This window comes from Schistocerca cancellata, chromosome 1, assembly GCF_023864275.1.
Source record: "Schistocerca cancellata isolate TAMUIC-IGC-003103 chromosome 1, iqSchCanc2.1, whole genome shotgun sequence".
Taxonomy (NCBI): Eukaryota; Metazoa; Arthropoda; class Insecta; order Orthoptera; family Acrididae; genus Schistocerca; species Schistocerca cancellata.
This window is the reverse complement of record NC_064626.1, coordinates 911,975,222-911,987,827: the sequence shown is the minus strand read 5'-3', so window position 1 is coordinate 911,987,827 and position 12,606 is coordinate 911,975,222. Positions and strand designations below refer to the sequence as shown.

Below are 12,606 nucleotides of genomic sequence, written 5' to 3'. Positions count from 1 at the left end.
TTCATAAATGACATTTACAAAGTAATTTGTAACAATATGTTCACAAATTTTACATTTGTAATCCCTATTTCAATATCTGGTTATTAGGAGTATCTCATGCAGATGACACAGCTTATATTATGAATGTCAATGACAAGTTTGGCTTAACACCACTTGAAACTGAAGAAGATAGAAAGATGATGAATATTATGCTGGATATGTGCATCAATTTTAGCAAAACTGGGTGAGTCTGAATATTGCATCTTTCTGAAAATGTTCTTGGTATGTCCAAAATACAGACAATGGTTTCAGTGAGAGAAACTTACACACGAATTTGTTTGAAAAATAACACTCTAAAAAGGAAACAAAAATAAAATATTTTTATTTGTCATGTGTCTAGTCATATACATTTAGTAATGAAGACATCTTGGTAATAAATATGAATACCTAGGCAGCAAATAATCTTGGTTTTAGATGTGCACTCTATTGATTAATTAGTTATTGGTGTTTGTATCATTCTGTTGGCTACCCTCTTCATTCATTCATTCATTCTTTCTTTCTTTCTTTCTTTACTGATCCACTGCATCATTCTGCATACACAGAGCATTATATGATATGGGACAAGTCATTATAGTAGTTAAACATTTAAAAAATACATTACACTTAATTAAATACACCTACATGTACACAATTCTATGATAGTTATAAATTACAGGATATAGTATTAGTATACTCACAAGTTGTCCAAAATTCAGGTCACTAAGGCCTAATTAATATTAAAATTTGTGGATACATTTAAAATCAAGTTAAGTACAGATAAGCATTACATAATTTATACAATGTTTAAGATTTACTAGATAAATATAATAAGTACATACAAGTAGATCAATTTTTATTAGTCGGTATGAAATTTACATTTTGAAGATAAATTATGATACAGAAAGATAAGTGTGCAAATATATTACATAGAAAAATCACATACAAAATATTCATGTAAGTTATAAAAGGAGTATTTCAATAATATCAATTTAGGCATTCTTTTTAAATGTGCTGGATTGTTGATGTTTTTTATGTTTAGTGGTAGATGATTGTAAAGTTTAATCCCCATGCATTTTACACTATCAGCAAATAATTTGGTAGAATGGGGAAACTGTGTCAACATTTATTTCCCTCTAGTGTCGTGCTGGTGACAGTCCCAATTCTGCTTCAGGCTGCCAGTATTTGGCTTGGTAAAACTTAGTGTCTCCAATATGTACTGGCATGGAAGTGGAAGAATACCTAGTTTTTAGGATAGTTGTTTACACAAGTCTCTCTGCTTTTTAAATAATTTTTATACTGACAGCTTTCTCTTGGACTCAGAACTGTAGCCCCGGAATACGACTGAGTGAAAAAGAGCATGGTACACTGATGTTTGCATATTTATACTTGGCACTTCCCTGACTGACAGAAGCATAAAACATACTTTACTTAGCTTCGTTGCTATGCTGTGAGTGTGCCTTTTCCAGCCTAGAGTGTCAGAGGCATTCCAAGGAATTTAGTTACATTTTCCAGTTCAATACTATTTCTACCTATTTGTATAGTTGGGACAATGGGATTTCTGTTCTGGACTTCATGAAATATTAGGCCTACAGTCATTTTTGCATTAAGAAGTAGCCTATTAGCTGCAAGCCATGAATCTAGTAGAGCTGTACATTGGTTGTCTGCGGCTTCATTGTGTTCATTTGAGTCAGCTATCAGTGTCATTGGCAAAAAGGAAGGTGTTGCAAGTCGATAGTGAAGAGGAAGGTCATTAATAAACAGGAGAAATAGGATGAGGCCTAAAACTGATCCATGAGGAACATCATGTTTTACAGTTTGCATATCAGAACATGAAACTGTGGATTTTCCTGAAGGGGCGACCTCACATAACTGCACATACTGCTTTCTGTTCAGTAGGTAGCTTACAAACCAATCGTAGGTAGTTATATAGTTTTTGTAATAGTATTCTGTGGTCTACTATATAGAATGCCTCTATAACATCAAGGTACAACAACACAACTGGCTGTTTCTTATCGTCAAGCGTGAGAGTGGTATCTAGAAATTTATAAACAGCATCTATTGTTATTTTCCCCTCCTGGAATCCTTATTGAGCTGGAGAAAGGATACTATACCTATTCAGAAATGCTTTTAGTCTGTCAGCCACTACAAATATACTAAACACAGAGAGGACTGCTAAAGGCTGATAATTATTGGGATATTGTTTATAGTATTTTTTGTGTATCAGTATAATTTTTGCTATGGTAAGTAATTTAGTGAATATGCCTTCCATAAATGAAGAATTAATGATATGTCATAGAGGCCTTGAACATGTGTGAACAAGGAAACAAGGGATTTCATCCTGTCCAGAAGAAGGAACCTTTTTTATTTTTTGGCTGATTTTCGATTTCTGCTTCTGGGGTTGGCGAAAAGAACAGTGAAGCAGTAGGATTGCTCACAAGAGAGGCTGGCATAGGGTTATTCTTTAAGAGACTAGTAGGGTTTTCAACTGAATTTGTGTAGAAGAAGTTTATTTCATGAGCCATTTCTTTTTGCTAGTAATCAATCTTCCATTTATTTCTAGGTTACTGCTATTTGTAATGTTTTTAGTCCTACCTGTATTAGTGTTAAATATCTGCCAAACGCATTTATTTTTGTTAGTTGAGTTTTTCAGAAGTATGTCATAATGAAGGTTTTTGGCTGCCTTGACAACATTTCTGAATGTCTTTTTACGTATTTCTTAAACTGAACACTCCTGCCAATGTTTGTTTTGCTCAGCGAGAAAAGCTACCTCTTTCTTTTGGAGGAAAAATAATGCCTGAAGTGATCCACTTTCTGGAATAACCAGGAACAACTTTTTTCAGTTTTAAAAGGAAATGGTAATTGAAGTAATAAGAGAAAATATTTAGGAAGGCTTCATACTTATCACCTACTGTTTGTGACTGGAAGACTGTCTGCCAGTTTGCTTTACTGTGCGGGATATAAAATTTAGAATATTGTTTTCTGAAAAGTTTCTGCTTTCTCTTACTACTTTTTTGACTAAGGCATCCCTATATGGTAACTTTGCATTTATAATTATAGCATTGTGGCCTGAGAACTGTAAGTGTACAGAGTTTGCAACACATTCTATATTAGTGGCTACTTGGTCAATACAGCTACTACTATGGGATATGATTCTAGTTGCAGATTTTAATTTCAAATGAAGGTTGAAAGAATTCATCAAATTTATAAAGGTTGTCTGGGTGCTGCTATCATTCAACAAGTCAGTATTAAAATCGCCACAGAGTAAGATATTTGGAATGCTTCTCGTTGTTAGAGTTTCAAGAAGGGAAGTAAAGTTTTTAAAGAATGACCGTATGTTACCAGAGGGTGATCTATAGACAGTTATTAAGAGTAAATTGAGGTTAGTAAGTTAAATCCCAGGTAATTCTATATCCTTTTAAACACTGCAAGAACAGCATATTTGGAGTGGATCAGCTGCAATGCATTCCCTTGCAAATATGAAACTATCCCCACTTTTGTAATTTTTTCTTGAAAAATTGTCTATTAGTTTAAATTATGGGAGTACTATACTTTCGATTTCTTGTGCTTCCATTAAGTACTCCTTCAAATATTCAGTTAGAGAATGTAAATTCCATTCGGAATTCTCACAAACTGCCATGCAGATTTATAAGTTTGACATATTGCCTATGCAACAAGGAACAGAATATTATATAAGCTAAAGCTGGCTACATTGTGCATGGTATTAGGCTCAGTAGAAAGAAAACTAGTGCTGATTAATAAACCTCTTGCCTTTTGGTGGATGAATGCATTATTATTTAACTGGACTCTTATTTCATTTATTAGTAACTACATCTGAGTTGTGAATGACATTTGATGATATTGTGAGACCAGTTCATGTAATTTCACATTTGTGGCTCAACTCCAGGTGGGAGTGTCTCCTAAGTCACATGAATGTGCAATGTGGAAAGGTTGTTTTTCATATAAAGTCGAAAGATTTTACTGCTAGGAATAAAGAAAACAGAGCAGTGGCGTGGTGTAGTACTATCGTCATCTGAAACAAATTATCTTTGTGACCAGTGCTAATGCATATTACCACTTGTTTCTTAAATAATGGTTGCAAGAGCATAACATAAAATAATTCCAGAAGGGTATTTCTCCAAACTCTACTGTGCAAATCAGTAGCATACCAAACACTATAAGGAAGGCGTGTGTTTTATGTAAACACCATTATTCAATTCCTTCTTTTATATTTTCTTTAAAACTCAATTACTACTGATAATTACATACCTCCTTCATAATATTACACCAGATAAGAAGGCAAAATGTAGACCTTCATCCATTCTACATTAAAAATCAATAAATATATCTATATATTTTTTATTAAATTGTTCATTTCCTTTATCTTCACAGATTGAAGCCCACTAAAATATTATTCTTTCCCTCCAGTGTATTCTTTTTAATTATAATATTTATTCTGCTAATTTACATTGAGTTAAGATGCTGCAGTCTGTCAGTCCTTGATGACACTGTGTCTGTCTCTGCTTACAGCAAATGTTACCATTTTTGCCAACGAGACATACCACAAGAGTATTCCTTTCTGTATTGCTTGTCTGGCATGAATCTTATAGTGTTCATGTGGTATATGTAATGTCAGAACCTAGTCTTGCGTGGGCAACGATGGCACAAAGAAAGGTGAAGAGAAAGGTTGTAGTGTATTTCTTGGCAATAAGGTCATTTTATTGAGTGTAGAGGAATATATATTCTCGTTAGTTTTATTTTTATAAAGTTTTTGTACAAATCTTTAGCAAAAATAGTAGAGGGGTCCTAGGGGAACCTCAATAATACAGTTGATCATAGTGTGAAAGAATGCCAAATAGCACTTAAAGAGTTAGCAAGAAGAGGTATTATGATGTTATCCATTGTGAGGTTTCCTGTAAATGTTGAAGTTAATTTTACCACCTACTAAACATTTTTTCTGGTCCAGGAAACTAACTTCATTATGCTGATTTTCTATTTCATAGTAAATTTAATTTTAGTGTGAAAACAGTTCAGTGACTAACTAAGCAATTTAATACCCTTCACATCTCGTTTTAATAGATTGATGGTATCATCAACATATTGTCCAAAGAAAGAAATGCTATTGGCTAGATGAGTTGGGAATTAAAAAAATGTATTTCAAATTTACTAATGAAGATGGCTGCTAGAAATCCAGCAAGGCACTTCCCCATAGCAAGGTCTTTGTAGCTGACCATTGGAACTGAAGTATTTGCACTTTAGAATGATTCTTAAAAATCATATAAATTCTTTAATTTAATTTGAATTCAATTTCTTGTACATACTGAAATTGTTTTCAATAATATGGGTTGTTTTGTCTACAGGAATGTTGGGGTAGAACGTGTAATATCAAAAGATGCAAGTATATGGCTAGGATGAAAAGTGACATTTTTTAAGGATTTAATAACCCACTCCTATTTTTCACAGAGAATGATGTTGTGTATGTATAGTATTTCATGAAAATGACCAGTAATTTCTTGGACACCAGGCTACCAATTCCATTAATGATTGGACGAATAGGCCAAATATTATTATGAATCTTAACTTGCAAACATAAAGTTGGTGTCTTAGGATTCATGCTTTGTAATCTAACACAGTCTTTGGGAGGAAAGAGAGACTTACTGAAATCAATAGCCTCTTTAAGCTATTTGGTGAAGTTAGTGGTGGGGTCCTTGCTAATGGTATGAATTTTGTTATCAGGAAAGAATTCTAATGTTTTATTTACATTGTCTTTTTGTACAAGATAACAAAAGAATTGCCTTCACCTGATTTTATGATGAGAGCAGTATCTTCTTCAAGTTTCTGTTAATAGACTTTACTGTAAAAATATAACAATTTTTCTTTGTAGTTTCTTTTGTTATTATCTTATTAACCTTACAACCTATCTTATATTATTCACATCTGTCAAGTTTGGCAGTACCATTGGCAATTTTCACATCAATAATCAGCTCAGGGCAATATTTTGACCTAGAGAAACTTTCATGTTATATTAAAGGCCTTTATTTAAAATGCCAAGTTCTGCTGCATCAAAGGACATGTTCATATTGTTAATAACGCACTCATAGAAAGGAAAGCAAGGAGAACTGTAAATCGGTTTCTTTTTATAACAATGACTTTTGGAGCATGTTCAAGCTTTAAGAGTTTTTCATGGTGTAATTGAATGATCAGCTCTTGCTCTACAATTAACCACTCATAAATGCCTCTTAAAATAATGTCAAATTGTGTGGCATGTAATAATTTACTAAGTTTTGAATGTGACAGATTAGCTTTACAGGTAACAGAGCCTTCCTTAATATGTAGTTCTTAAAGCTCATTATTAATCAAGAAAGACACACATTTCTTCATAACTGACACACATTTATGAATGAGATTTTGCAGAAGGCACAGTTCTTTAAAAGAAACTGTGTTGACTGCTTTAGAGGATTTTGATCAACTTGCATTAAAAAACAGACTCTATTTTGATTGAATAGCATCTCTTATAAAATGTGGAAATTAGCCCATTCCCTAGAAATATTAGAAATATGTGCCCTGTTTTTCTCAGATGTATTATACTCCCTTTGTCAGAAAAGTTCCAGGGCAGGTTTTTTTTCTGAGTTTGCAATAATAAAAAAGAACAAATGTTTTTTATGTTACCTGGTATGTGTGCATCTTTTAAATGACCTTGGCCATGTTTTCATGCAAACTCACTAGGTGACAGGGCTGTGCTTAGCCTGTTCAGCACATTAGTTAAGATGACACAATGGCTGCTGATTGTTAGCAAAGAATGAACATTAAGATCTATATTAAGCACAGGAAAATCTCTAGTGAAACATGGGTAGTGATTCAGCAAGCATATGCAGCTGAGGAACTTTGAAGAAGTCATTTTTTTGACTGGCTGGTAACCAGTCACAGCACATACTGGTGCAAGCATGTAGTGCTTAAGCCAGTTACTGCAAGAAGACTGTTATGTAACTGTGCATGTGATATCAGAAGAACTTATTTTCAATTATGATTTATGTCACAGGATTTTACAAGGAGATTTAGGGAAATAGAAACTTAATGCAAAACTCATTCCTCACACACTAAGTGACAAATAGAAAGAGGAAAGACAAAGAAGTTCTGCTGAACTACTGGATACAGCCAGACATGATCTCTCATTTCTGTCAAAGATTATTGTTGGGGATGAAAGTTGATGCTACCAGTATGACTCTCCCCCAAAGTGTCAAAGTGCTGAATGGCGGAGTCCTGGATCCCAAGTCTCAAAAAAAGTCAAATGACAACCTTTGAGAACAAAGACAATTTTGACCACATTCTTTGAGAGTAAAAGATTAGGGCCTCATAAGTATATTCCTCCAGGTTGAACAGTGAACCAAACACTTTACATCAAAGACTTGAAATGTTTGTGACTAGCAATGCAGTGTCACTGTCCTGATTTGTGCATTCTCAGGACTTTTTCTTATTGCATGACAATGCAAGACCCCACACAGCTTTATCTGTTACTGAATACTGGTATCTGATCAAACACTCTTTTGTTGCCATCCTATATCCACCACATTTGCCTAGCCTCTTATCTTGTGAGGTTTTCTTGTTTCTGTGAGTGAAAATGCGACTGGAAGGAAAGCTTCATTGAGATATTGCAGACATCCAATGGGCTGTGACAAATGAGCTTACAACCATCACAGCTGAAATTTCTCTGCTTGCTCCCAGCACCTCCAGAAGCATTGGCAACTGTTCATAGATAGCCAACGAGACTGCCTCGATAGGAGTTAGGATCATTACTTGGTGCGTGAAATCTTTTATTTTTAAGAAAGCATGTCCTGGAAATTTTCTGACAAAATGAGCATATTTCTTCCTAATGTACCTTAGTATACTTTCCACATGCTGACACAACAGCTTGACATACAAATGGATATGACTCCATTACTGTAAATTATTATTCTGTCAATATATGTTTACAATAGTCACATACAGTATGTACATTTTTGGACTTTACGTAAATGTGTAGCCAAGGTCTAAAGATTTATACATTTCTGGAAGGTGACTATCAACAGCTGTCAAGTAATGTATAAAATGCATGCCCATCAGCTGCTTTTAATTTAAACCTAAGCATCAATGTGTTTCAGTCAAGGACCATCTTCACAAATAAGGGTTAAAATGGTTCATGCCACAATATTACATTTATCATTACTTAAATACTGTGTAGAGCATGTCATGAATATCAGTATATGACATGCTCTACACATTATTTAAGCAATGACAAATGTGAAATTGTGGCTTGAACCATTTTAACCCTTATCCTTGAAGATGGTTCTTGATGGAAACCAGCTGATATTTGGGTTTAAAATGAAAGCAGCTGACAGTCAAACATGCATTTTATACACTAAAGATTTATAACATCCCTAATTCAGTAATCTTTTGAAGACAACAATTAATTTGTCAAAGCTGATGAAGCAAAATAATAATATATTTGCGTGGTCAACGGAATTTTATTGTGAAACACAAGTTTGCTGTCTACTGTAAGATGACCTATTAAGATAGTGTCAGAAGTTCCATGCGGCTTTTCGCGGATGATGCTGTAGTATACAGAGAAGTTGCAGCATTAGAAAATTGTAGCGAAATGCGGGAAGATCTGCAGCGGATAGGCACTTGGTGCAGGGTGTGGCAACTGACCCCTAACATAGACAAATGTAATGTATTGCGAATACATAGAAAGAAGGATCCTTTATTGTATGATTATATGATAGCGGGACAAACACTGGTAGCAGTTACTTCTGTAAAATATCTGGGAGTATGCATGCGGAACGATTTGAAGTGGAATGATCATATAAAATTAATTGTTGGTAAGGCGGGTACCAGGTTGAGATTCATTGGGAGAGTCCTTAGAAAATGTAGTCCATCAACAAAGGAGGTGGCTTACAAAACACTCGTTCGACCTATACTTGAGTATTGCTCATCAGTGTGGGATCCCTACCAGATCGGGTTGATGGAGGAGATAGAGAAGATCCAAAGAAGAGTGGCGCGTTTCGTCACAGGGTTATTTGGTAACCGTGATAGCGTTACGGAGATGTTTAACAAACTCAAGTGGCAGACTCTGCAAGAGAGGCGCTCAGCATCGCGGTGTAGCTTGCTCGTCAGGTTTCGAGAGGATGCGTTTCTGGATGAGGTATCGAATATATTGCTTCCCCCTACTTATACCTCCCGAGGAGATCACGAATGTAAAATTAGAGAGATTAGAGCACGCACGGAGGCTTTCAGACAGTTGTTCTTCCCGCGAACCATACGTGACTGGAACAGGAAAGGGAGGTAATGACAGTGGCACGTAAAGTGCCCTCCGCCACACACCGTTGGGTGGCTTGCGGAGTATAAATGTAGATGTAGATGTACAAAATGCTACCATCATTCAGAAATCTATGCAGCACCTAAAATGTGAGTAGCACATTTGTGGTGTATGACTGACAGATTTCACAGTTTATCTCAGCATCAGGATGAGTACAATCACAGACTTAATAAATTTGTATATTTATTCTCTCTCTAAGCTTGTTGTAAATAATCTGCAAGATATTGTATTTAACTGATCATAGAAGGAAATACAAAAACACAGCAAGTGAAGCAGGCAAAAGGAAATGTAGGCATCTGAAAAATGATATTGAGAGGAAGTGCAAAGTAGAAATAGCTATAAGACACATGGAAAAGTGTAGAAACATCCATGACAATTGTTAAGATAGATGCCACCTCTAGAAAAATTAAAGAAACTGTTGGAGAAAAGAGGAGCAGCTGTATGAATAGCGAGAGCTCAGAGCTCAAGTGACTAGCTGATGAAAGGTGGAAGGTGGAAGGAATACATAGAGAGTCAACGCAGTGGAGACAAACTCGAAGCCAATGTTGTGCACAGGGAAGAGAAAGTAGATGAAGATGGGATGAGAGATATGCACTGAAATACCAAAGTCGAAACCAGGTCCCTGGAGGAGATGACATTCCCCCAGAAAATTATTGAGATACTTGAGAGAGCCATCCATGACAAAACTACTCCAATTAGTATGCAAGGTATACAAGACAGGCAAAATACGCTTGAACTTCACAAAGAATCTAATAATTCCAATTTTGAAGATGGCTTTTGCTGACAGCTATCAATATTACTAAACCATCAGATTAATAAATCATGGTTGCGAGTAGTAACATGAGTTATTTACTGACAACTGGGAAAACTGTGGGAAGCCAACCTCAGGAAAGATCAGGTTAATTTCCAGAGAAACATAGGACCAAGTGATGCAATACTGACCTTACAACTTATTCTATTGCGCTGTTAACTGTGTACTTTAATTCAAACAATCAGAACACACACATGTTTACAATTTGAGGGTCTCTACTAGAGTGTTCAGTTGTACTTTGTAACATATTCAAATCTGTGTAGCTGTGAATAGAAGTTTGTTTGACTTTGTAATTTTTACCCTAGTATTTCAGTATTCATCTTTTTATTTCTCTTTAGACAGGTCATATGATGGTGACATGCTGAGAAGTCAAAACCAGCTATGATACATTTTCATAATCAAAGTCTGAGATGCATAATAAAAGAGTTTCATTTACACTATTGCTACACTGTGTTCCCTGAAGGCAGTGTAGGCAGTATGTCCTGTCTGTGTAAATCCTGTCTGACTGCATATACATGATTAATATAGTGCATACTGATATCTGTATATCATATGGAAACTAACATTTGTTTTGTAATTTTTATTTCCTTATTTTTCTAAAAAAGAGTGTAATTTATATGCTAAGGACTGCATACTTTATAAAAACAGTGTATGTTTGGTAACTCATTTTTTTAAATTTGTTACCTCTCTGAACAGAAATCCAGCTCCAGTGAAGAATCTGAAATGGCCAACTGTTAAGCATGGTTCCAAGAACATTCCTTTCATCAGAATATCAAGCAGCGAAAGTATTATTCCAGATTCAAGTGCTGATCTTGGAAATCGTGAGTTCTGGGACTCTCTTGGTATCCAAGAACCACAAATACAGCTTAAAATCAAACAGCCACAAGATGAACTATGAATGTTTGCCATGCATGTTCCATTAATTAATAGTGCAAGTGAAAAATATTAACAGCTTCTAATTATATCTGTGTAAACATTTGAAAAAAATGTGTAAGCATGTTATTTTGCAATAAAGGTGTTTCATACAAACTCAGTGGCAGAGCAGCCTTTGCTTGTATGCACGTCTCTCTCTCTCTCTCTCTCTCTCTCTCTCTCTCTCTCTCTCTGTGTGTGTGTGTGTGTGTGTGTGTGTGTGTGTGTTCAGTGGGAAAGATGAGAGGGGGCAGTATTGTGAGTACATGCATGTGTGCACAAACAAATGTTTTGCAGTGCTACTTTCCTGACTGATAGGCTTCTTTCACCTCAGTAAAGGACAAGCCACAAAACACATTTGCCTAATAATAATTTTACCATGTGGGTCTCACTTCAAGATTCTCAGAGGTGTTGCTCTTGTGTTCCTTCTATCAGCCAGTAGTAATCTCCTCATACTACCTAAAACTTTTGGTAAAACTTCAGTTCATTTGTACTTAAGTTCCCAAATCATACTGTAATCATTGATGGAGACTTTATAGTCATCCAACAATCAATTGGGAAAATTACAGTTTTGTTAGTGGTGGGCATGATATGGCATCCTGTGAAACATTACTAAATGCCTTCTCTGAAAACTACCTAGAACAGATAGTTCAGAACCCCACTCATTACGGAAATATATTGGATCTAATGGCACCAAACAGACCTGACCTCTTTGAGGATATCCAAATCAAAACTGGTTTCACTGAACATGACTTGGTTGTGACAACAGTGATTACCATAGTACGAAGGATAACTAAAACAAGCAAAAAGATATATATGTTCAGTAAACTAGATAAAAAAATCAGTTGTGCCATATCTCCATGATCAGCATGAAAGTTCAGCAGGAGCATGTAGAGGAACTATGGGTCAAGTTTAAAAGAATAACGGACTATGCACTGGATAGATACGTACCCAACAGAACAGTTCATAACTGGAGGGAATCTCCATGGTACACAGTCACTGTGTACTAAAGAAACAGAGACTACTGTATAATAGGTGTAAAACAAAGCATAGGGCTATAGAAAGAGAGACACTGAATGAAACACAGTTGGCTGTCAAAAAAAATGTGCATGAAGCCTTCAATAACTACTGTAGCAGAGTATTGTCCCATGATCTTTCATAAAACCCAAAGGAATTCTAGTCAAATGTAAGGCTATTACAGGCACCAAAGTTAGTTTCCAGTCTGTAGCGAATGAGACAGGAACTGAAATTGAGGGTAGAGAAGTAAAAGCTGAAATGCTTAACTCTGTTTTCACATTTTCATTTACAAAGAAAAATATAGGAAAATTGACAGATTTAATCCTCATACCACTAAAAAGATGAGTGGAATAAGCATGAGTGTCAGTGGTGTTGAAGAACAGCTGAAATCACTAAAATTGATCAAAGCTCCATGGCCTGATAGAATCCCTGTCAGATTCTATACTGAATTTGTGGCTGAGTAAGCCCCTGTTCTAACTATAATCTGTCAAAGATTCCT

The 12,606-nt window shown here is 35.4% G+C and overlaps 1 protein-coding gene across 1 annotated transcript in view; it reads left to right on the top strand.

The window, feature by feature from the left end:
* LOC126191255 (venom carboxylesterase-6-like) overlaps nt 1-11,211 on the top strand; it is a 201,908-nt gene extending 190,697 nt beyond the window's left edge. Inside the window, exons 9-10 of the mRNA XM_049932068.1 lie at nt 88-223; nt 10,875-11,211. Coding sequence (XP_049788025.1) covers nt 88-223; nt 10,875-11,076 — 338 coding nt within the window. The 3' untranslated portion in view covers nt 11,077-11,211. The remainder of the gene's footprint in view (nt 1-87; nt 224-10,874) is intronic.
* Nucleotides 11,212-12,606: the final 1,395 nt, after the last annotated feature.